The following is a 27,566-nucleotide window of genomic DNA, read 5'->3' as shown; positions in this document are numbered from 1 at the left end:
TCCATCAAGGTCATTTCTTTTAAACTCAAAATGTATTAAAATCTCTAAACAGCAATTAATACCCCAAAAGGTGATGCAGGCCATAAGTCCGTCAAAAAAATGAAACATCTCTTACACACAGGCTCCTCACCACATATAGGACAATGCAGGAAAAAGAAAACCAAACCAAACCAAACAATCACATAAAAAGTTAGGTAACTAAGGCAAGGAAACAAATAAGGTAGACTTATGAGAAATTGTTCTTTTGTTTTTTGACTTTTTGCTAAAGATGTGATGTCCCATTCAGTTTGTGAGAATATATTTTTATTGAATTTGCCAATTAATGTTTAAATTACTGTATAGATGCTCTAGGATTAAAAAAAAACACTTGTTAAATTTTTGTGAATAAAAATGTACATAATATGGACACACATTTTAAATCCTGGATGAGATTTTAACAATTGTCTCTAGGGGGAATGGCTGGTGAGGGTTTTGGAGACTGTACAAAACTCAGAAATAATGAGAATTGACTGTAAGCACCATTTTAAAGAGACTACTTCATTTTTTCCTAGAGTCTACTGTGATAAACCATCTGCCATTTTAGATATTCTGTCTTTTCTATTTTGCTGTTTTAAAAATTTCTCTTTACTCTTGATGTCTAAAATCTTCCTTAGGAAATATGACTTTAATTTTAATTACCTTTGTAACAGTTATAACCTTCCAATCTACTTCTGGAATTTTCTGTTCTCTCTTCAAACATTGCTTCTCTCTCATTTCTCTTCTATTTCTGGGACTCCTAATACACCTATATTGGAACCTCTGGATGTCACCTATATATCTTAACTTGTTGCATTTTTAATCTCTTCATGTCATTGAACTGTATGCTAAATGAGTTCTCCCAGCATTTTCAATTCATTAATTTCTTCTTAAAGTAACTAGATTCATAATTTTGGCTCATTTTATTTTGTGCCCCTTGCTTTTGATTTATTTCTGACAGGTTTTATTTCACTATTGTCTTTCTGTATTCCTTCCTTTGCCTCTTTGAGGATCTTGATCATACTTATGTAAAAGTCATTTATGACTATTTCAGTATTTGCTTGTTGACAGAACTAAATTCATATGACTCAGTTTTACTCTTTCTTTCTTTTGCACTGATATTCTTCTATTAGGAGGCCAATTCAATTTATGTGAAAGCATTTTTTCTTTCTCTGCTCTCTCTGAACTCACTCCTCCCTTTCTATCAGTTTTGCTGTTGCCTGCATCTGGACTCTACAGAAAAGGTATTGCTATAGGGGACAACAATTCTTGGAAATGGGGCTAATGCAGACAAAGTCTAAACAAGCAGGTAATCTGGCTTAGTTCTAACTCCCTCACCCTCTGAGTTATCCAAATTAGAATAAACAGCTTAAGTCAGCCTCCATTCAAAGTTAGGGAAATTCTGTCCTAGCCCCTGATTTCCTGCAGTGAAATTAGTCCTGGTATCCTGATAGTATGGGTTCAAGTGTCCCCCTTCCCATTTCATACACTTAAATTCTAACCTCTAGGACCTCAGAATGTGACCTTATTTAGAAACAATGTTGTTCCAGAAGTAATTAGTTAAAATGAGGTCATACTGGAGTGGGTGGGCATCTAATTTGCTATGACTAGTGTCCTTATAAGAATACCATGTGAAGAGAAAGAAACCCACATAAGAACAGCACCATGTGAAGGTGAAAACAGACTGGGGTGATAACTTTGATAAGCCAGTGACCATCACAGATTGCTAGAAAACTACCAGAAACCAGGAGAGAGACCTGGAGCAGATCATTCCTGTCTTCAGGATCATGACCCTGCCAGCTCTTGGTTATCAGAATTCTAGCCACCAGAGCTTTGAAACAATACATTTCTGTTACTTAAATCACATTGCTTATGTTAATTTGCAGCACTAGCAAACCAACAAATCCACCACAGGTAGGGTTCTTTTAGTCTCTGATATGAGTTCAATTCTGTTTCTTGCCTCTTTCCAGACTTAGAGCCCCAAAAGTTTGTGACCTTAGCCAACTCCATCCATACCCAGTGATGACTTGGCAATTCTGGTTCTTTTTTTTTATGCAAAAAAGTTTATACCTTTTAATCTTAATTTTTTAGTATAGTTTTTCTCATTTAATTTTAAAAATGTTTTATTTATCACTATCATATCTCTGGTGAGGATGAAAGGAGTTTAATAGGTGAACTTATATATCACCTTTTCCTAAGTATTCCATAAAAACATATATTCTTTTATGATATTAAAAAACATTTTAAGACAAAGGAAGGCAATTAACAATGTATATCCTGCTCCATATTCTTAATAATATTTTACAAAGGAAAAGAAAAAGTTGTGAAGAAGGAGAAAGTTAGGAGGCAAAGGAAAGACAGCAGTCTTCTTCCTAGAGCATAAATCAAGATTTCTTCACACACAAACTCCAGGGAGCTGGCAAAAGTCTTACACTAGCAGTAACCAAAATCTATTATCATTTCCACTTGCCTTTGAATTATTTTAATATTTTCTAATTCACTGTTCTAGACCCAGAGTTTTCCTTAATTCCTTCATTTGCCAGCTCTTACTCACATGTCTAAGAAAAATAAATAAATAAATAAATAAATAAATAATACTTTAAATTGAGTACTGGATGAGAGTGTCAAGCTTCCTAGGCCTTCAGGGAAGCCAGGCATGAAGACATACTCTGTTACACAGAAACTAACATCCATATGCATTTGTGCTATTTTCATTGACGAACAGCTTGAGAAGGACTCGTTAATAAAACCTCACAATGATTCCAGATTTGGAATGTCTGCAAACATCAGCCATGGCCCAGAATCAAATTGAACAACCTAGAAAATTTTAAATAGACTTGAACTCAGTGTGAAACATGCATTAAAAATATCTAATAAAACTGAGATCTAGGTCATATACATAAAAGATAGACAATAAATTAAATGAATATATAATGGTATTATCCCCTACAATATTCTCATCAAAATTTTATTATAGTTTTAAAAGAAAGCATTTCTGGGCTATTTACTAATACATTTAAATTCTTCATTTAGAGGAATTATGAATAATGTTACACAATATGTAAAAGGGGCAGTTGGCACTGGAGAAAAAGTATTAGATTTGTTGTAGAAAATGTTGATTCCTGAATCAAAGAATTTTCTCAATCATATGAAAACTGTAATAATTTTGAGCCTTATTGTCCTGATTAGTAGAAATAGAAATACCAATGCTTTCCACTTTACATGGTAGATTATGTGACTAACAAAGTGTTAGTCAACAGCAAGCATTTATTTACATTGTCATAAAATTCTGGGGGAAAAACAACTGAAAAACTGAGAACAAAAATAAAATTCATTATAGATTCAAGATCTCTTTGAGAAGCAAAGAAACAATGGCATTGCTATTTCAACTTGTTCAAAGGTGTATGTGCATCTAGTCAGAAACTCCAGGAAGACTTAAGTGAATAGACAGCACTCAGAGAGATTGGCCCTGACCTTTCTGCCTCATGTTCTGACTCAGCATGGTGGAGGTAGAGGTCTGAATGCTTTGGTTCACAAGGAGGGTTTGAGAGACCATGCTCACATAAATTCATCTGACTTCCTATTTGTGGATATATTACTGGCTTAATAACCTGGACTGTTCTTCACAGTGAATCGTGCTCCCAGGGAGTAGGTCTATTCAGGAATCCAAATTATAGATGAGAAAGTAGCCTTGTCACTATGAACAAAGAAAGTCACAGGCCTTTAACAGTTACAGCCATCGAGCTGAACAAACCCAGTGAATTTCCCATCTTTACTATGTATTATTTCCCCTTTTTAAAAGCAAGATGGACAGAAAAGCAAATTCTTCCTTTGGAAGAGTCAGAAACATTTGGTTAGCCAACATTTATTATTTATTTATTTATTTATTTATTTTTTGTATAATTCACTAATAAGCTGGGCTATTAGAGATAGAGACATACATGTATAAAAGGAGGGATGTATTCAAGGAGTTTTGAATATCATAAGACAGAGAAAACACTAACTATAATAAAGATAAGATGAAGTGAGTCCTGTGTAAAGTTTATGAAAATATGCAGCATGTGGTGAAACAAAACAAAAGCCAAATAACACTACTGGGCCATCTAGGCTGACAGGAGAGTAGGCACTCTCCACACACTATCTGGTCCCATTTAACATTCTCACTATTCCACGAGGTACTGCTGTAACCCATCTATTAGCTACAGTCGCCTCATCCTCTACAAATCTGTAGAAGATTGGCTCCAAAAGTCCTTTTGCCACAGCAGGCCATCGGTTGACAGGGTCAGTGGACAATGGGGGAAATTACAGGCCGAGAAGACCTGCCACAAGGGCATTAGCACAGTGTGAGTGTCCTTGCTGAACTGATGTTTCCACTTATTACAAGTGATAAATCACAAATACTCTTTTTGTGGAATGTAATGTTGCTTTATGTTTCAATACTTATAATGATGACATTTTAATTATTTAAGCATCTCTTATCCTATCTTTATCCTCCAAAGTGTCCTAGTTTAGGCAATAAATGTAATGATTATCCTCCTCCGTGACCCCGATACTTACCTGGCCTTGTGCATCTGGGCAACAGCATATGGAGACACACTTGGACTCCTCATGACTGTCCTTGAACTTCCACCCAGCCATAGAAATCAGGGTTTTCTTTATTGATATTTATGTAGAGTATATAATTGCCTATTATTTTACCAAACCTGAACTAGAACTAGAGAAGATTTTAATCCCTAACCAGTACAAGAAGCTCCAGGTGGCTACTGGTAAGCTCAACCTGTCATCCTGTTAATCTCACCATAACAAGGCAGAATTTTATGTCACCGAATCTCCAGAATTATTGCATTGTGATTATATTTCATATTTGCCTACTTGCCAGAGAGGAAAAAATTAGGATTCTATTTCTGAACTAAATTTTGGGATGTGTTAATAAAATATATTTTATATACAAATTCATTCATATAAAATGTTATAAAATCAACATATATTTAGTAACATCCTTAATAAATTGCCTTCATTAAAAAGGAGTAGCTCTTAGTAAATCAGGACATTTCTACAAAATTTGGGTAACATCCTTATTTATATAAAACAACAAAAAAATGCCTAAAATAGTGGTTCCAAATTATAAATTGGGTAATGGATCCTCTTGAATGATCCTAAATTATTCTTCACTAGCATTAGGAAAAACAAACTACATATGAAAATAAATCCCCAAATTATCCTAATGCCTCATTAACATTAAAGGGAGAGTTTCTGACTCTTCATGTTGAAAATACCAAACTAAAATTAGCATGAACTCAGCAACAAAACTGAAAACGAAAAAGATGTTGTAGATTTGATCACAGAGAATATCATCAACATAACAAGACAGAATGGGCCAAAAAATATAATTTCAAAAGCCAGGTCTACTTGGCTACATAGAGACATACTCTAAACTAGCATTTGAAATACTGCATTTGCCGTGACAGCCTAGGAGTGACATTCAGAAAAGCACACAGATATAGCAAAGTGAAAAACAAATCCTGTAAGTATTACCTTTCATAGGGATGCTGTGGTGATCGGGGGTGGGGTTCCCCACTTTCTATGAGTCAAGTGAGTAGTTCTTTCAAGGAGACCAGATTCTCTTTGCAGGGCAATAAAAACTGTCATTTATTGAATTGTACCCAGGAGCCCAGGATGTTAATTTATCTCATTTTGTCCTTCTGGTCTCATGCCAGATTAGGTAATCATTAGGGATGAAACAATGAGGACAGCCAATCAAACTAGAGGGAGAAATTATTTCAAATATGATATATTTTGTAACTTTGACCTACCTCTAGCCTCATGGTCTTTGGGAATTTAAAATAATTTGGATAAATGATAAGAAATAAATAGATTCATGAATTAGACATATGTGATTTGGACACTAATAAAATTGAACAAGAACGAATTACTAATGTTAATTTCAGTCCTGTATTTCCAAATCTTAATATCTAATCTAAATTTAATTTAAGTGACATAGTCAAAACTATGTTGCCTTCTCATGCCAAAGTGATAGCAGATGTCTAAGTTGTGCAATAAAGCATGAACATGAACGAAAATTCCACTATTATGCTCAGTATGAAGAAAGAGGTGACTACCAGTAAGTATGTAAAATCTTTGTGTTTATTATTTTTAAAGTTCTGCTATGATTGCTAGTAGTTTGATAAGCACAACTTGAATTTTCTTTCTTTGTAGCTAATGATAAATAAAAATATTCTTGCACATTTTTAATTTAACAAACTTACATTTCATTATTTTTTGTGTTAATATTTTTTATTGGATGTAAAATGTGCTTACATATAAGGAAACAGAATGGTGTCATTTTGAAGGTATTTTTTATTGTAAAAGTGTTATGTGCTCAAGAAGAAAAATGAAAATAGTGCAAAGAAGAAACAGTTGAAACTTAGTCTTGCTTCCTTTAGATCACCCCTTATATCCTCCTTGATTCAGAGGTCACACTGCCAATAATTTCCTTTAAATTCATTCCAGACCCTTTCAAAACCAATTCTAACACATATATGTACACATATGTACAAAGGTTAATACAGGGCAGATAATTTTTCGTTTCCATATAAGTTACTCTCTCATTCTCTCTGATGATTGCCTCATGTTTTAATTTTCTAGTATTTTTGATTAAGGCAGGAAAGTCTAAGTAAATAAATATTTTCGTAAATAGGTCTGGGGACAGAAAGATCCCTCCCAAACAGAGAATCAGGAAAAAACAATTATATATAAATGACAATCACAGTGGTGAATTTGTTAATTGATTGTCTTTTCTGCAAATGTTAGGTGAGGCAAAGGTTATAGATTTTTACTTTATATAATATCATCAATTGAGGAATTGCTCTATAAGTAACATGTCAATCATAAAACATTTGTGTTTTAACAAGCTGAGAGGTGTTTTTGCTTTAATCAACTCTTTCTTCTCATGCAGAATCACTTGGAAATGTTGGCATTTTCAATGAACTACATATTTGAGGAAATGAATACAAGTCTGTACTTTGAAAATAAGAACAAAATGCAATTTTGTTTGTTAAATTACTCTAAATAGCAATCTAACTAGATTTTTTAATAATTGAGCTTCCTGTCCCTTCAGCTACTAGTCTTTCAATATTAAACAACCCCACTAACATTTTGCAGATAATCATGCCTAAAGTAGTGCTTAAAATTGAGCTGCTAATGAGAGTGCTGGCAGATCTGAGCTTCTTGTGAAATCCATTATGGATTGTTTTAAAACTTTATTAAGGGTATATCAGATGGGTCCATAAAATACAGGGATGTTTCAATACAGATTGTGACTTTTATTAGTCCTCTTGTGAAAAATGGCATTGGTTTGATTCGAGATGGCAATAAAAAATATAGAGCCTGTGCTGGGGAACTCCATTTTCCCTGATCTTGAGATTTGTGATTAGTAGGCAAAGAATTTATATCACATAGCAGGCGAGGTAATGGACAAAGTAAGATTTACCTTACCAAACATTCCCATTGAAAGTCAAATAGGAACAGCCTGGCTGATATGATATTCCTCCTAATATTTCCTTTAAGCATATTCAAAATTTATATATTCTCTTTTGTCATGCTCAAGATGAAGAGTTAGATGACCTATTTATGGATATTAATAGTTATGTCTGTTCAAAAATACCAGAAAATGTTGAGAACCCCACACTATCCTCATTTATATGAAAAAAGGAAATTAATGCCATTATTTTAATTTATATTATGTTCAAGCCTCATACTTTTATAAAGTTTCATTTACAGAATAATTACAATGTTCTGTATGCTGTGACAAAGATTCTATGCTTTTAGCTTTATATAAAGGGCATGCCTCTCTTTCATAATATCTCCTTCCATGTACCATTCCATCCTGAAAGTACATTCCTTTATGAAAGAAAATTGTTACTTGTGGAACAAAATATCTTAGTTGTTTCAAGACTATTTTAAAGAAATAAATGGATTTAAGCATAGGAACTCAGACATTAGAAATTAATTATGTTTTCTAGGATTATCCTTGAGAAATGTTTGTGCCAAGTCTATGCACTGTTTTTCATATGAAATTATACTATAACATATGCATTGTGCTGCATCCTGAAAATAGTTCCTTAACATTAAGAAGTACAAATTTACTAAATTTTCTCTTTCAAGGACTTTACTCTGATCTGTTTCCTACCCATTCATCCCTTCTAGTATTTATGGAGAATACACACTATGTCCTGTGTGAGGCATCCGTTAGGGATATTAGTATATAATGAATGACTTTTACCTTTAAGTCATCCATAATCCAGTGAAAGAAACAGACAAGTTAACAAATAAATATACCATGTGATATTCTAATAGAGTATTTGCCCAAAGGGCCATGGATTCACAGAGAAATAAAGGAACTGAGTGTTCACTATAAACTAGGAAAAAAATATCAAGTCAAGGATAGTTCAGGGATATTCCTGCCATTTTGATCTCCCCACTAGCCCTCTGTCCCACCATTCTTATCCTTCCTCTTCTAATGCTTATACCATATAATTATCAAAACACTGTCCCATAGTAAATTTCTCTACTTCTTGGCCATATACTTTTGTCATGAGAGTTGGGAAATATGATCCTTCCTGATAGGTGAAATTATAATCAGGTTATTAACCACTTCAGAAAAAGAAGAAATTACATTTCTACTTACCTCTACCTTTAGGGTCTATCCCAATATCTTCTGTTTTTATTTTTTTCCTTTGTAGTAGGCTACATTTTGAAGATCACTCTTCTAATTATGTCTTAACCCAGGAAGATATTAACACACCATTAATTAATTACATCATGATTTCAAAATCTTCCATGTTTGAAAATATCTTTACTGTTGAACATGACATTTTCAATGAAATGTTCACTAAGTTTTGGGAAAAAAAATCACATGAATTTGGCAGGCAGACATTATTATCCCCATTTTGGAGATGAGAAAACTGAGATTCTGTAAGCACAAGCAGAAATTGAACTGATTTCTGTGTTTTGTTTTGTTTTGTTTTGTTTTGTTTGCCTCCTTATGATGTCTTTCATGCACCTCCCCCAAATTAAATGCATTCTAGGACGGATTATTATTTCAGAAAAAATATTTGAAAGTCCTAGCCAATATTTTAAAAAAATTATTTATAGAAAGACAAAGTCCTAGTACTCAAGTAAAAGCGATAGAATTATTTAATTTTTTGAGACATAAATTTTACATACATGTTAATATTTGATCCATACTTTTAAATATTCAGTGATCATAGAAAGTGAATTCTTATTTCCAATTATAATTAAAATTTTTGTTGAGTAGCAGCATGATTTTTCAGCTGAGAAAAAGCCTGAAATATCTAGTCTCAGACTGCAATATGTATGTGTGTGGTGTGTGTGTGTTTGGAGGATGTTTTGAGATTGCCAAATGTAATATAGTTATAATAGCAATGTACAAAGAGATCAGTTGCAGTTACAATGACTATTATTACAATGAATTAGAAAATGATTTTCACCTAACAAATCACTGAGGATAAAGAAAGCTTATGTGAATATGAACTGGGTTTGTGTGGTAAGAATATAGTAACAGTTAAAGAATTTACAAACATTGTTAATCAAAGATTTCTTCCACAAAAAGTTGTGTAGAAGTCAGCCAAGTCTCATTAAGAACAGCAAGTTATCCAAAGATAAGCCACAATCCAGTATCCCAAATGATTTGAGGACATTTGATGAAGCCCAGATGAGATAAACAATAATGTTGGCAGCACGTCACCAAAACTGGCAAAGAGAGAAGAGCTCAGGAATGTGGAGGCTGTTGAGAATGACTTCTCCATCTCTCACCTTCCAACCAAGGAGTTATGCCCAAGCAAGAGCTAGATGTCATTTGAGGAATGTTGGCTAACTGCCTCTTGAGACTTCTCCCAAAATGACACTACTGTGATGAATCTCCCTCAACCCAAGGGGAGCCATGCCACTTCATTTTATTTCCTTGATGCAGGCAAATATATAAAATCAGAAAAAAAAATTGAATGGTTCAAATGACAAGATCATGGTAAGCAAAACACATTAGAAACTTGTTTGACATCGAGCATGGAAACTGCATTAGTCAGATTTTGCTGTAATAACACAAAACCTCCTGTGTACATAACCATCAATATCTTTTCTTGTTAGGTGGATCAGATTGACTGTGGCTCCACTCAGCTTTGTACTTCATACTGGTACTTAGACAAAAGGATAGTGCTTGTTGAGAACTTCTTTTTTCATGGCAGAGGGCAAAGAATGAAACATACCAGGCTTAACTACACATTCACATTTAAAACTTCTGTTCAGAACTGACCTCACTTCCGTTCATATGCTATTGGCCCAAGCAAATCACATGACCAAGTTAGTCAATGGGTAGAAGAAATATCTTTGCCTTTGGGCGAGAAAAATTTATATGGCAGAGGTCATGCATTACTAATTCTTTTGTGGGGTGAGGGAAGCATAGTTGGGAACCATACTATTGTTGACATGTGGACTCTAAGCTCCAAATTCACTCTTTTGGCCTTCTCTGTGAAAATGGATATGAGCTTTTCAAGTAATATTCTTTTGTAATTGGGCATGATGTTAAGTCTTGCCAAGAGAGAGCACTGGAGAGTCATCATAGAGTACGAAGTCTTCCTTTGGGACTGAATAAGACCAAGAATAGCCAAAGCAATTCTGAGTCAAAAAAGCCATGCAGGAGGCATCACAACACCTGACTACAAACCTACAGTATTCTACAAACCTACAGTAACAAAAACTGCCTGGTACTGGCATGAAAACAGCATCACAGACCAATGGCACAGAACAGAAGACAAAGAGACAAACCCTCACATCTAGACATCTGATCTTTGATAAAGATGCCAAAAACTTATGTTGGAGAAAAGACAACATTTTTAATATATGATGCTAGGAAAACTGGTTATCCATGTGGAGAAGAATAAGACTAGACCTTTATTTCTCACCCTGAACAACTCAAAATGTATCAAAGATGCAAGAATTAGACCAGAATCCATGCAACTCCTGGAAGAAGACATAGGGTCAACAATCCAGCATATGGGCACAGGCAAATACTCTCAATAGGACTCCTAAAGCTCGGGAAATAATGACAATACTTAATACATAGGATGGCATCAAATTAGAAAGATTATGCACAGCAAAGTAAACAGTGTACTCCTCGAGATGGGCTCCTGGTGGACATTTTCCAGTGACTGGCTCCCCTGGAGCAGGTAACTTTTCCAGTCTGACTCCTGAAGTCTGTGCATCTTTTTCAGCACCTAGTTTTATAATGTGCCCACCTTTCCCAGCTCCTAGCATCTATAATGCAGGCTGTTTCTCCAGCATTGCCCTTATCCAGCATGGTTGGTGTCTAGGCTTTGCAACTAGACAGTTTACACTGTGCACAGCTGTTCCAGTGCCAGCTTCTATAGTGTACACAGCTTCTCTAGTATGAGCTGCTTCTGATCTGGCTCCTGCAGTGACTGGTGAGCAGTAGTACCCAATGACCAGAATCTTCCCTTGTTCTCTCCTCCAGCAATGTTGTACAAAAAAGATACCTACCTCTCCATGAACACTTTTCTCTGGCACCCTTGAGAGCAGATTTCTGACAAGTTCCGGATTTCCAAGTTTTGCTAGTGTGGCAACACAGTGACCTCTCTGCTATTAACTGAACAATGGCTGTGTCTTTACCACCAGGGTCTGAATCTCAGCTCTCCAGGAGTCTCTTTGGGTAAAATGGAATCAGTTCATCCATGGGAGGTAGATGTTGAAGCTCTATATTCTTCAGAGTTCTCTTTAATTTCTAACTGATCAATTCCTTATTACATCAGCCTCCTATCACAGATAACAATTCTTTATATTAAACCTCCCACTTTCAAATTACTGTTTTTTTTTTTTTTCTCTCTCTCTCCTGATTAGACCTGAACTGATACAGGAACCATATTACAAGCTATCACAGAGATCTAACAAATGGAACCAGTTAGATGAAACTCGCTCAATGGGATAAATTAGCCTAAATTATTCACTTGCACATAGAACTGGGATTCTCTAAAATTGTTCGTTAATATTCCATCATTCTGAAGCCAGAATTGGGATCAGGCAGTTAGTGTAGAAATAGGGGATCAGGCCAAATTTAGGAAATGGAGGCCATGAAAGCCATCTGCCTCTGGAAGTTGAAGACTGCCTCTGGGAGAATGGAATGTCAAGGATCTCCGGAGTCTATTGATTACCAAATTTACCTGCTCTTATCAAGGACTGCAGGCAAGGAGCTGCTAATTAATGCCCCCTGGGCCCTTGCCTGGCTGAATCACTTTGGCCCTCCCCCTGCCCCAACCGCTTCTCACCTGCAAAACCAGGCCTAGTCACATAGGCAGGAAGGAGAGATAAGCGGGGAGAGAACTGGAGAACAGAAGAGACCTTAACCTATAAAAGATGTAGGGTGTGCTCACTTCTTGGGACTCTAGAACATCAGCCATGGCCCCCTTCTCACTCCCGGGAGAAGTCTGTATTATTACTACTTTTAAATAAAACCTGCTTAATATGCTTGCCTTGGCGTGCTTCTCTAGTGTTCAAACTTCCAACATCTAGCAGAACTCGTCACCGGTAAACAGCGGTATCAATTCCTGGGCATGCTTGGATGCATTTATCTCTTTTAACATATCTTGCTTGTCAAACTATTTTTTATGTTCTGTTAGTTGTTAAGGTTATGATCAGGCTCTTCAACCCTCTCTGAGAACAGACTTAATTCTCCCAATTTTTGCTGTACTTGATTTTGACTTTCAGAGGACATTAATTTTCTTCATCTATCCAAATTGTTGCGCTTGGCCTCACCAGACCCCTCACTTAGGCCAATATCATATACACATTAGAAAGGACCCATGAAGAGCAGCATTTTAAAAGGCACCACCTCCCTAAAGCTATAATTGCTACCTTTCATTTCTGATGAGTTTGTTAATGTATGATAACTATGAATTGCACTATGTGAGTACATATAGAGAATATCTAAAAAACACAAAGAAAATTTTTACTAATATTTTATTAAGAAATACACACATTTTTAAAATTTAAATTTTTCTATAAAGCAGTAGAGCACATATCAAGCATTCCACTGGACACAAAAGAACTCAACTTACACATTTTATGAATATGTATATATAATTTTTGCAGAAATGTTTATAGAAACTATAGCTATTTTCAACTCTCAGTTGAAAAAAAATGAGCAATTCATAGAATTATTTGAGAAACTATATTGTGTTTTACTTTCTTGTCTAAAATCTCCTCCAGACTACCAAAGTGAATAATTGACGACAATAAGATCAACGAGTATATTGAACACAGAGTAGGTGTCTAATACTGGGTTTGAGCTGTGGGAATCCAAGACTTTTTTTTATTGAAAGACCCAGAAATAACTCCTAAATGGGAAAAAAGCTTACCTTAAAGCAATGCCTTAAGGACCAGGCAAAACTAACTCATGGCTACCATAATCTCTGATGCAGTTTAATTCTGTGTTTGCCTTGCTCTTTCCCACTCTTTAAATCAATGTAATCTCAGATCTTACTAGATATCTTAGGTTCTCTTTATAGCTGGGGGTTCAGAGAAGTCATTTTTATATTGTTATTATCACCCATAGAAATCTCTTCCTGACCTCGTCTTTCAAAGAATTCCAGCTTTTGGATGACATTTAAAGTTTTAAGTTGCTGCTTGTGAAATACGGAATTTATAGCCTGGAAGAAGATGTTGATATTTTTTCATTCCAAATGCCTCATTTTACAGATGAGGAAATTAAGGCACAGAAAAGAAAACAGGTACATTCCCTGTTGTGTAGTGGATGGACCTGAAGCCATCATGGAGGTCTCTCAAAGCCCTAGTGAGTGAACCTACAGTCTGAGCTCATGTGGGCAAAACAGGTGGATCATTACCAGAATCAAAGTGCACTACTTGTGAAGATAGAGATTTAAATTACTACAGCTGACGAAAGAAGGTTGGCCAGAGGGCACAGCAGAGATTTAAATTCTGAGGGTAAGAGTTCTCTTGGAACCCATTTCAATTTTAGTGGAATAATTGGGGTGTTTGCACATCATGTGTGTCATGCTGACAATGTGAGGTGCTTACAGATCTTTATTTTTACATCATTTAGGGATCATTACTTTTATTTCTTATATTTACCTTGAGAGAAACAATATAGATAACACTCTGAGATTCTGAGAGAATTATGTGTGGTTTAAGCAAAAGGTGTTTTCTCTTTCTTTCTTTCTTTCTTTCTTTCTTTCTTTCTTTCTTTCAAGAAAACCTTTTCGTTTACTTGCTTATGTGTATATAAAGAATTGTTTTTCAAAGTTCGTGCTCAATTGTCTTTGCAAACCATCTGGCAATTCCATTTTTCATGGACACCTAACAAAAGGGAAATGGGTAAATACAGCAACAGGAACAAAAGTATAGATGGGTCATCTCATCAAAGAGAAAACTTATTTACAACCAAATTTAAGCAGTGCTAAATATTATGCCCTGACAACATAATTAATAATAACATGCAGCGGAAGTTTCCACCTTTTATCTTGCTTCTCATTAATTTGAAACTGACTTAACTTAGGATTTAATGGACAAAAATAGGAATTAGCATAAAAAGAAAGCTGAGGTTCATAATGAAGATAATAAGCAGATTCTGCCAGATGGTGATATCAAAACCTGTGGCACAGTCATGCATGGAAACCAAGTGCTGATTTTCAAATGAAAAATGATGAAGCAATGGTTTAGAATAGTTTTTATAATGTAGAAAAATTATATAGATTTTCTAAACAATCTAGTTGGGATGTGATATCTGTCTAGTGTTTCTAAAGATACACTTAATCTGTCATGCTGCATTTGGCATTTCTATTACCAATATTTTATTGCACGTTATTTATAATCTTATTTTCAAAGAATTTTATATTTCCCATTTCTTTTGGGTTCAGTGTGTCATCAGAACTTACTGATTATTCTTTCCTTACAGAACTTACAATTGTTAATACCTGGATCATTTCATTGGCCTACAAATTCTTCTCTCACTTCCATATTTTTCTTGTTTGTCTGTATCATTTTAAATATCAAACCATTCAAAACTTTCAGAAATCACATTTCCATTCTGTCATTGTTCTACCCACATATCTCCCTTGGAAAATTGCTCCTTTACCCGGTTACCTATAGGATTTATCTATTAAGTTAAAATCACTCTGTCTAGTCCCCACAAATCATCCACTAGTTCCTTGAATATATTCTCTGCCCATTTCAATAGGCATTGTCTCTATCTTCAGAGCATGAATTAAACCATTTCTCAAAACACATTCTACCAAATTCTAAATCCTTGGGTTGCAAATATTTTACTTTCCAAAAATTTTAAACATGTTTGGAAAACATGTTTGGGAAACCCAAGTTACACAAAGTTAAATGTTTTCTTTAGTGCCTGGTTTTCCTTAAAAGAGTTTTAGTATGCAGTGTTCTACAAAATTATTGGACAATGGACCCCTTTTACATGAATTTAGTTGTTGATATAAATGTATCCCTATACATACACGTACTATTTTCTACATTTTAAAATAGTTTTGACTTATCTAAATTTAAAGCTCCAGAAGAATTAAATGTATAATTACCATATAACTCAGGATTTCCACTCCTAGGTATATACCTAAGGGAAATTAATCTTATGTACACACAAAGAATTACAAATGAATGTTTGTATCAGCATGTCATAATGGCCAAAAGAAGGAGACAACCCAAATGTCTATCAACTGACAAATGCATAAACAGAAAGTGGTATGTCATATTTGGCCATAAAAAGGAATGAAGTACTGCTATGTGCTACAATGAGGATTAACCTTATAAACATTAAATAAAAGAAGCCAGTAATGAAACACTACAGACTGTGTGATTCCAGTCATATAACAGTCCAGAATAAGGAGGTCTATGGGGACTAAAGGCAAATTTGCTTAGAGCCAAGGGAGTGATAGGAGAATAAGAAGGTGATACTAAAAGGAGCAAGGTTTCTTGTTCAAGTGATAAAAAATGTTCTAAAATTGACTGTGGTAGTGACTGCATATATTTGTGAATATACTAAAAACCATTGAATCGTATACTTTAAAAGGGGGAATTGCAGGGTATGTAAGATAACCATTTTTTATAAAGATCTAGAGACCATATTTCAAAGAATTTTGTAATCCCTGAACATATTATAATTAGCAAATGCTCAACAATTATCTGACAAACTGACTGAAGGGGCTAAGAAAAGACTTTCTGCTCGGTGTTTTCTGTGGACCAATAGCATTGTTCTCCTGGGAGCCTGTTAGTAATGTGGATTCTCAGGCCCATTCCACATCTGCTGAGTTGGAGTCTGAATTTTCACAAGTTCTAAGGTGACACACACACACACACACACACACACGAGTTTAAAAATACTGTATGTAGTATTAATTGTGGTATCTTCTAATTGTTCAGCACACCATACTTACAGAGCTATTTTACTTTCTCATGCCTTAGGGCTTATTGTAGGGATTAAATCAATTCACATTTAATAAGGACAGCATCTAATGAATTACAATTAACCTCATTTTCTTGGCTGCAGTTTTAATGTGTTTTTCAGCACTCAGTCAGGCCTCCAACATGTGATGATTATTTAAAATATAAGAAGCAGAGAAAAGCCACTTTTGGCAGGCCCCCATTGGATGGTATGTGCCATTGGGGGAAAGGATTTGAAGCATCCCACTTTTTTGAGTTTGTTGGAACTACAGAACTTTTTAAGTTAGAACGCGTTCATCAACTATACATAAAAATATATTCCTTTTACTGATTATTCTATTTCTACCTGTCTCCTGCCCCATCCCACACCTCATGTTCACAAAGTCAGAGGAGCCTGAGGCTTCTTGGTTCTGTCTTCTCCATCCCAACTCTTCAGTAGGGGTCAGTGGGACCCAGTGATAAGCTGAGATCAACCAAAGCTAATACTTTCCCCTTCATGGTTGTGCTTCTAGCCAGCAAGGGCCTGCTATAGTAAGCGGTGCCCCTCACATGGTCAGGTGGCCCATTATTGTAGTATTATCAAATGGTTTTACAATACATCACTGCATTTCTCAGTCTGCAATATGTGCTAAAATAACATTATACTTGGATGATAGTAACTGACTTATGATCAATTACCCTTAGTATTTTGGTAAACAATCACAGAAGTCTATGCTTCTGTAAATGCCAGAGGCCTACCACCCCCTTTGTTAAAATGAGAACAACACATTTTAGGAATATGTTCCAGATTCTTTAAATATGCTTTTCCTATTTATGGGAAATGTGAAATATGTGCATGTTTAGTTTGTAATAGCATGAAGTTCTCTACATATTTATAGTATTTACTATTTTTATGAATATACTTTTAACCAATGGGACATCTGTATGGAAGATACAAAGTAAAAAGACAAATAAATATACATACTCTCAGGTTTTTTTATTTTTCTGGTAATGCATGTGGATATATCCACCAAATATATCCACTGGGACAAATAAAATGAATGATATCCATTTATTTTGATATTAATTATATTGAAGGAAGTACAAACCTGTTCTGTTAAGAAGTTATGAACTAGAATAAATAATAAAAAAGAAACTTAACTTGAATTTATGAACTAAGGTATACAGTTCTTTCAGAAATGAGTGGCTTCATTTCTTTCTATGAGATCCTGTGCTGAGAGTGACTAGTCTGGAGAAGGTCACTAAAAACACAGACACATGAAAGTCAATAGCAAAATAACAAGTCAATTTAAACCAGCATACTTTCTGATTAAAAATCACATATATGTATTCATAGCCCCCTTTCAATATGTCCTTATTGAAAGAAAAAATGTTTCCATTATTTAGAAATTGATAAAGGAATTTCTCATAGCAAGAATATTAAAAAATCAGTCATCCATGACTACTTTTTATGATAGCAATAGAAAGTAATATGGATTTTGCAAGGGCAGGAACCAACACTAGACATTTCAGAAGTCTAAAAGAACCAGTCTTTAGAGTATAAACCAAACTGATCCTTTGATAGGTGGAATTCCATAATCTAAAAAAATATCTGGAGGGTAAACATATCTGAAGAATTCAAGACAGCATGCTTCAGTTTGAAAATATTCTTGGAAACAAATTTTAAAAATACAATAATATGATTTTTAAAAAAGAGAAGCTCATTTTCAAAAATACTGGGCAGAGAAACTAATAATTGTGAATGAAAAGGGAAGGTCTGTTTTTCAGAATATAAAACCCATGTTATGCTTCCTGAAATAGGATAATATTTAAGGAGCATGAACCAAACTTTGGGAAGGAGAGCTTTTCTGCCCTCCACTCCCAGACACCCCCATGGAGCCATTTGCCCTGAACGGAGGCTTCTGTTTCGTTCTTTTTCAAAGGGGCACAGGTTGCTGACTGAGCAATACGTTTTCCTGTGCTAAAATCGTGACCTGTTGTATTAGTGATAAGAGACCTCGGTGATCGATGCCCTGTTTGTCAGCCACAGACTTCTGAAGCTTATTTTTTCAATCTGTCGCTTCTGAGACCTAGGAAAGCTGTAAGGGCCATACATCTGCATGTCCCTAATGACACCTGGAAAGTGAGCCAGCTCATTTCAGGGAATTTGTATCAGTTAAGGTCTCTTCCAGTTTGCCTCAATACCAAATAAATTGTTGACTGTAATGAGCGTTAGCTGAAAGCTGAGGTGCTAAAATGACTGCTCTGAATTATTAGGGGGTGAATGATAGGATTTATTTAAAAAATTGGTTTAAAAAGGAATAAAGTGGATTTTTACTTTGAAAGCCAAGTTTCAGGCTTGAAGGGTGTGTGTTTTCTTTCTAATCTAAAAGACACAGAGGCTTAATACCTTCAGAGTTTCTGCAAAGGATGGATGCCTTTGGTGTGACAGTGGCAGCTTTGTTGTTGGAATCTCAGATGCCTTCCAGTGTCAATCAGGAGAGAAGCAGCGAGAGTAGGACCAGTGGTCCTAGGTACACTTCTAATAGGGAACTTGATTAAGGAAGTGAAGGAAATGAAGCAGGGTTTTTCAGTTCCAGGACTGAGTGATTAGTGTCTGCCATTCTTTGAATCAAAATGAGCTGCAACGGTGGGTTATCTCTTTCTCCTCTTAACTCCCATAGCACTTTGTCTGTGCCTGTCTTATATTTACTCCTGCTATCTAACACTATAGTTGCTTGTGTATCCATCTTATCTCCTTTATTGAACTGGAAGCCCCTTGGAGAGAGAAAGATAACATTGGGCGTAGTTTTATCTTCAACAACAAATAGCATAGGAGAGAACTTTTTTATAAAGGAGGATAGAAGTAAAATTTCCTAAGCATCTACTAGGCATTAGCCAGTGTAGCATGCTGGTACTTTGAAAGGCTCCAATAACAAGTTTATGTTGCTTGCCTTCCTTTTGAATTAACAGAGATCTATCCATCTAATCCAAAATAGGCAAATAGAGACAATATATCAGCTTTATTTTTGTTAAATTATAACTGGAGAATAGGATTAATGGGTGTGGAGGCAAAGGGCTCTCTAGGCAAATTATCCCACCTGGACACAGGTGTCGCTGGAAAATCTGTCTTCCCCATGGGAGATCCTGCTCAAAGTGTGCAGCACAGCAGAATAGACCAGAATGGGCACTGTTTGCAGACATTTCTAGATCCCAAAGAGGAAACAGGAAGATGAGCAGAACCACAGCCTACTTTCTTTGCAAAAACTCACCAGTGAGGTAATTGACCTTCCTCCCCTGGGAAGAGGGGACTGAGTGAGGAAGGGAACACAGACACATCAGGAATGTTCTGCTAACAAAAATCAATCTCTCTTCATGTGGCCATAAAACTGGGGAAAGAAGGTCTTACCACCATCAAAGTGTTTTCCTGCAATATCTCATTTAATCATCAATATCAGTTGAAGTATTGCTATCCTGGATTTATAGACAAAGAATGGAAAACATGTTAAGCAACATGCCCTAAATCTAACTGCTTATAAATGTCAGAGGTAATGTTTGAAACCAAAGTGTGCACTCTCTATTTGACCATGCACCAAACACAGATCAGATCTGTGTTTGGTGAATGAATGAATAAATGAGTAAAGAGAAAAACTGTATGTACTTACATAACTCTGGTAAATTTCCAGAATTTTAACTGACTTGACCTTTTTAAACACAATGAGTTCTGTATTGTAAGTGGATCTTAATAATTTAAACAAGGAAAAAACCTTTCTTTAGTACATGAAGATAGACGGTATGGGAATTTTCTCAAATTTTTCTGCACGTATGTATCGGTCTTCAGCTCTTCACAGTCAGAGAGCTACTTCAACCTTGACATTCTCCATAACACCAGCAGAAGTTTAGGAGTTACTTCATAAATGACAAAGAGAAAATATATACAAAAGTAGATAACTCCTTCGCAATGTTTTCAAGCTGTTTTTTGAAGGCAAAAATAATGATGTTTGTGGGCATTGAGTATATACACATAATAGTGTTTTTTTCAAATACCAACAGCCTTTAGTATTTGGAAAAATTAATGTTTTTTGCTAGGCACAGTGGCACACTCCTGTAATCCCAGTGGCTTGGGAGGCTGAGATACGAGCCAGTCTCAGCAAAAGCAAGGTGCTAGGCAACTCAGTGAGAACCTGTTTCTAAATAAAATACACAATAGGTCACACATCTGGGGATGTGGCTCAGTGATTGAGTATCCCTGAGTTCAATCCCAGGTACCCCTCTTAAAAAAAATAATAATAATAATGTTTTTCCTAAGTTGAAATGGTACTCTGAATCAATCTCTAAATGCAGTAAGAATTATCATAAAAGAGGATTCCGATCAGTTAAATTTTCTCAACAAAAAGAAAATAAAGTCAAAGACGATTTTAACTGTCAGGTGTGACATATGCCTGAAATTCTAGCTACTCAGGAAGCCGAAGCAGGAGGATCACAAGTTTGAGATGCTGTCTCAAAATTTAAAAAAATAAATAAAAAGAATTGGGGATGCAGTTCAGTGGTAGATTACACCCCTTGTTCAGTCCCAAGTAGCACACACACTTACATACACTCACATGTACACACACACAAATGGCTTTCAACTTCGGCAAGAATAATACAGGCTACAAATAGGGAAGGCTTTCCTGATAGCAAGGTTATTAAGCAGATAACCCCCACCTTGAAAATCTCTAATAACATGATAAACAACCAGCTGCTTTAGTTAAAATGCTTCTTGGGAGCACAGCATTGGCCTGGGTGAACTTTCAAAACACATAAAATAATTATTTGCCTTTTTTTTTTTTTTTTTTCATTTAAGTTTTCACACAGTAATTTTATACCCAGAATGCTAAATGATGCTAAAACTCTATGAAGGAAGAAAACATAATTCATACTACTCTGGTATGCTCAAAATACCCAACTACATCTAGTGGTTACCCAATAAATGTTACTGATCAGATTGATGGAAAAAGGGGCACTAGATTGTGTTCCTAGCTCTACAAATGAATTGTTTGGAACATGGAGGAAATTGGTCATTCTCTCCAGGTCTTAACTTTTCTCTCTTTGATCATGGCCTTTATGTGTCGAGGGGCCCTGGGCCCACACAGTACTGTGACTATGGTTCTGATTAACCTGTTCTGAATCAGTGCATGCTGCTTATCAACCACATCCCAGGAAAAGCACACTGAATAATGAATATGAAAGTCTGGTTTATAGTGTCACTCTGTCCACCAACTAGTTTTATGAACTCTTCAAGACACTGAATTTCTCTGAGATTTCATCTACAGAAGTTTTTATCAGTTCAAGAGTTTTATAACTTACAAGGACAGAATTAGTCTCTGTTTATTCACATTATCACATCTAATCTGTTTTGGGAAAAAATATCACTCTGAAATATCATTAAAATAACTTTAAAAGAGTCTAACAATCAATTAATGAAATAACATGCCTTTATGAATAGTGTGTGTTCATTTATATCTCTCAAGCAGAATAATTTGTCCCAAGTGTCTAATCAGTATTTATTAGCTTTGTAAGTTAACATTAAAATGTATAGTAATCATTCAGAAAATTTTCTTGACTCCATTAGACTACTAGTCTCACTAGTTATGCTGCTGTACCAATGGTTTAGATAAGCCACAGGAAGAAATAGTTCAGGAAGTTCAAAGTTTTACTTATTCCCTAGAAATAAAATGTGTTGTGCCCTTTCAAATTTAACAGGCTTACTTTGAGCAAATATTTATAGTAAGACCTACTGATAACCCAATGGTTTAACTGGCAAACTTTTAAATGACAACCCCAACATTATTGGGATTTGTAGATAAGGAAATGAATGAAAGGTGTATTGACTGGGTGCTTGTATGTATTCACATTGAAGGGATGGCTGTTCATCCAGTCATTCATTCAATGAATATTTATGGGATTCTACTGTGTGCCAGACAACTGTGAACTGGGAATGGAAAAATGGAAAGACAAGATCCTTTCCTTTAACTTGGGAATCCTTTTCCCAAGAATCCCAATCTAATTAATAATCGAAACATATAAATAGTTACAGTGCTCCATTAGAAGTTCTACACCAAGGTATACACAAAAGGAAAGGAAAGGCAGTGTAAAAAGACTTTGTAAACAATGCCTAGAAATAAGAACCAATAGAGTTAGAGTCCCCACAAGGACCACAGAGGTTGGAATAAGATTCGGAATATAGAATGGCTGTATGTGAAAAAGTAAAAGGGAAAAATATACAAGGATGAAAACGAATATACTTACAGAAAGGAACCTATAGATTTGAGAAAAAAATAAGACTTCTAAAAAGGTAAATTATTGAAACCCAAAACTCAATAGACTGGTTGAGCATATGCAGTAAAGAGAGAAAGAAAATAGAATATATTAAAGAGACAAAGGAGGCTATAATGGAAAGGTCTAACGTGTATAATCAGGGCCACAGAAGAGGATGCTGAGCAGAATCCTAGCCTCTACCCCACATATCAGCAGCACCCACTCTTCTCAGTTTGTGAAAATGAATAGTGTCTTAGACACCCACATTTCTCTGGGGGACCAAATCACTTTGGTGGAGAACCCCTGCCATAAAGAACTCAAAGAAGTAAAAATTACTGATCTATTTCACTCATAGTGGTGGGGGCTGAAAATCACAAAGCAAGCAATAGAAAAATAAATTTAAAGCAAATAAAATGCTAACATCCAGTTGGATTATCACTTGAAATGCAAAGATAGTTGCATACTTGAAATTCTGTAAATATCATAATGTTAACACACTAACAAATTCAAGAATAAAAATCTTGTGTCCTTTGAGTCCACGTACATATATGTATATATATATTAAAATTGCCATAGCATCCAGTGGCAGGCAGTGCTTTTCTCTCATTTACTCCTTTGATCTGTTCCTTGTAAGAGACCATGTGCACTGTGAATCAGAAAACGTGCTTTAGGTTCAGCGCTGTGCCTGAGATCAGGGGATACCAATGCAACTGAGCTAATCAGAAGCTTCTGCTTCTCCACGAGTTTGTATCTCTTTAGAGGAAAAAGTTAAAGAAAAAGATTAGCTAACAAGGCCATTTACAAATGTTTCAATCCCATTTAAGAGCAGACTCTATATTTATTTTAATAGCACCACAAATGTCCACTAAAATGTTGATTTGTATTTAAAAAGCAATTCAAATATATATTAATGCCAAGAAAAAGTCTTTTAAAATGACTGCTTAATTCTATGACTGTAGCATTCAACACAATGTTGTTTGAAAGCAACTGACCTTTACAGTTACCAGCCGGTGAAAGAACACGGATGACTCATTAGTGCACGCACATGAACAGAAATCCTCATTTGCTATTACTTTAGAATGCACTGGAATGCAAAATGACCTCTCTTATTTTTTATTTAATTATGTATATAAACAAATCTGAGATTGTGGTGTGGTCCACAATTAAGCTGAATCTCTGGCATTACCATCTCCACCAAATAGTAACTTAAGGAAACAAGGAAAAGACGCTAAGGTGAATGACACAGAGGTAGGAGTCCTTTGCTGGCACTGGGTTCTACTCCATGCAACCACCTGCATCCTGGTGAGGAGCAAGTCAGTGTTGCCTCATTATCAAACTCCTGAGTCTCACTCTAACTTACACAGTTTGTACAAGTGGACTTCTGTTTAATGAAACCATGGAAATCTCTTTTCTCAATATTTTAACATTTATATGAGCCACCAAGAGTAACTAACTTCAATTAAAATATGATCTAAATGAAATTAAATGAGCCAGAACCAGGGTGTATAAAGTCTAACATGCTTTATCAACCTAACAGTTATTATAAAATAATAATAAAAACTGTTATACCTAACAATGGCTAATTACTACACTAATCACGGGGAATGTATCCGTAATAATGGCAATCATGATCATAATAACACCCAACTAAAGAGAAACAAATAGGTCACTGCCTAGCAGACAAGGAAAGTGTCATGAAAAGTGATATTCTCATTTTATAGGACCATATTGTCTTTGGGGGCCATCACCCCCCTGCCCCTGTCCCCTTGAACACCTCATGGTCCTCCACTCCTTCTCTTCCCTGTCATTTAATCCATAGTGAGCACACCATCAACAAATAATCACATCCAGAAATAAGCATTATTTCACTTGACCAAAAAGAGCCTGGGTGGATTTAGGACTTGCCTTTGTGAATTTCCATCTCTCCAGGTGGAGGACCCTGCCTGGGTTGAAGCCTGCCTCAGGAAGGCTCAGATTCCCTTGCTCTTGAACATATTCAGGTGCCTACCCAAAGTGTTTCCTGTTGCTGCCTGTCCAAGTCTGCTGGAAGAGACTCATGAAAGGATCTGGATCAAAGATCCAACCTAGCAACCCCAGACCCAGAGCCGCAGCCCCAGGCACCTTCTGAGGGAATGTCTTTTGTCGATTCTTTCTCCTACCAATTTACTAACATGGGCCCCCCGCCCCATTAGGAACAGATATCATTAGAGAAAAAAATGAGTGTGATTTTGTAAGGTCAAATGGTAAAACACAATTAGAACAAATGCTTTTATACTGTGATCTTAAACTAATAAACAAAAATCTTGAATCTATAAAATGTTTGGGCATTTTAGCAATATGAATAGATGGGGGGAAAGTCAGAATAGTTATAAGGCATGGCACAAGTGTTTCTTTTAGTAGAGTATTTCTCTTCTTAAAGCTTAAAAGAAGGAAGCACTCTCTGGCTCCCATTCCATTCCCAATGTGAGCAGCAACTGAGTTCATAAATGAAAGTACGATGCTCCTACTTTGTGCCACCCACTAGGCTAAGTGCTTTACATGCATTATCTGATTTAATTCTCATAGCAAGTTTTGTGACTTTTTGATAACTAGCATTATTCTAAGTTTTTCAGATTTAGAGAGTCTTAGAATATTTAAAGAACTTGCCCAAGGTTACACAAATAGTAAGTGACACAGCTGGAACTCAAACCCATGTTTCTTTGAATCCAGTACACTTAACCCCATGCTACAATGTCTTAAAACATCATTTTGCAAGGTTTGGGCAAATGTTTCAATCTTTGCTTCTAATCAATGAGCTCCTTCAGGGAAGAATTTATTCCTCATTAATTTTTATATTTCCAGAGCATGGAATAATGCCTGATATGGAACAGAAACTCAGTGAGTGTCAAATGAATAAGATGACAAATCAATAAATAAAGGAAGGAAGTAATTAATTTAAAAAGGAGACAGAACATTGAAGTGTATGCAAAAAGTTAATTCTGCACTAAGAATACTATTCCTGTGGTTAGTTTGGTGCTTCTGCATTTGTATTGTAGCAACATATGAGTATTTTATGATAAGCACCATTTTTACTTTAGAATTAAATGAAATGCTTTCAAAACTATGTACTTTACCCAGGGATTTAAATGAACGATTGAAATTCCATAATCAGAACATGACACAACCAAACCAGCATATAATCATATGTTTCCTATAATAAGCTACTTGAAGTGTTCTAATGGGTTACAATTTTGTAATCTAGGCATGAGAGGAAGATCTGTGCTCTTGACAATATTCAACACAAGCACTTCAACTGGCTCTGGATAAAAGAGAAGCCCCTCTTTCGCATTGCATACATGTTCTCTTTTTCCTTATCAGTAAGCAGACAGTCTTAACTGGTACCTTCACATCCTCTGCCATCTTCCTCCAGCTGCTGGCCAGCTTGACATTTGCAATAATAACTGCCAATCGTATTACAGCACTGGTCCCGACAGCCACCATTGTCAACAGCACATTCATTTATATCTGCAATTGAATAGTTAAACAGAATCAAGCTCCTGAAACTAACCACACAGAAAGAAACTTCAGTGGCTCTCCTAAAAATGAACCATCATAGTGACATCATTCTTTGACCTCAGATGTAATGAAATCGACAGGCATCTCATTTTAGTTAGAGCCAATGCACTCTAAGTTTGATGTAAAGAAAGAGACAAGTTTTAATCTTTGATATCTGAAATGCTACCTTTGAACTGTGAACTGAGGTCATGTTGTGACTTTTCATGTTGCAAGATGAATTTCGGAGACTTATAATACAGATCCAGAAATTTTGCATCCAAGTCATTGAGGATGAGTTTGAGAACAAAGAGAGACATTAAAGTCAGGACAGTAGGTCATCTGTTCACCCACTAAATTTGTTGTTATGGGTTCCTCTAGTAAATAACTGCTGAGCTTCTCCTCTTGCATTTTCTGCAATGTGCTAGACACTGGGAGGAAGGTGAGTGGGTAGTTCTGTAGTTTCCAAAGGTTGAAACCTAGCCAAGGTTGAGGGCTAACCAAGGGTGATTTGTTGTGCTCATGTATTGAATATATTCCCAAGTCCAAATGTATGATCAGATTTCATCTTTAAGACAGAGCTCAATTTTCTATATTCCTCCTATCCAGTTGTGGCTTACAAGTATTCCAACCTATCTGCAGGTTTGACAGTAGCTTGTGAGGTGACTTGTTACCAAGGTTCCTTTTTTGTTTTTTGTTTTTTCCTTGTATGGGTATTGAACCCAGGAACACTTTACCACTTAGCGATATATATCCCAAGCCTCTTTTATTTTTATTTTAAGACAGTTTCAAACTAAGTTGCTGAGGCTGACCTTGAACTTGCAATACTTCTTCCTCAGCGTCCAGAGTTGCTGGGATTATGTGTGCAGCATCGTGCCCACGCTGACTTGCTACTGTAGTTCTACTCAAAACGGGCACCTCTACTTCATGTTGTCAAGCTGATTTGGATAGATCCTTTCCCATGAGATGAGTGTGGCTGGGAGAGACAGTGGAGAGTACAGAGAAAAGGGATAGGTGAGGGTGGGAGAGGGAGTGTTAGGAGACCTAGAGAGAGAACCAGTTAGTCAGGAACAGCAGAAGTAAAATGAGAGCAAGACAGAGGAGCTGTGCCACCACACTGCAGCCTGCAGAGAAGGGAACAACTGATGCAGGAGCAACAAGGTACAGGCAGAGGGAGCTACAAGGCATTTTGACTGAATGCCATTGGTTTTGTCTGCCCCTCTGCCTACTGCTGGTAAGAC

General features: G+C 35.9%; 1 protein-coding gene across 1 annotated transcript in view; it reads right to left on the bottom strand.

Annotated features, from left to right (window-relative positions):
- LOC124993589 (EGF-like and EMI domain-containing protein 1) overlaps nucleotides 1-27,566 on the bottom strand; it is a 623,779-nt gene that overhangs the window by 196,947 nt on the left and 399,266 nt on the right. Inside the window, 1 exon segment of the mRNA XM_047565459.1 lies at nucleotides 26,176-26,298. Coding sequence (XP_047421415.1) covers nucleotides 26,176-26,298 — 123 coding nt within the window.

The sequence above is a fragment of the Sciurus carolinensis genome, chromosome 9 (assembly GCF_902686445.1).
Source record: "Sciurus carolinensis chromosome 9, mSciCar1.2, whole genome shotgun sequence".
NCBI classification, from domain to species: Eukaryota; Metazoa; Chordata; class Mammalia; order Rodentia; family Sciuridae; genus Sciurus; species Sciurus carolinensis.
The sequence above is the reverse complement of the archived record's forward strand: the minus strand, read 5'-3'. Positions and strand labels throughout refer to the sequence as shown.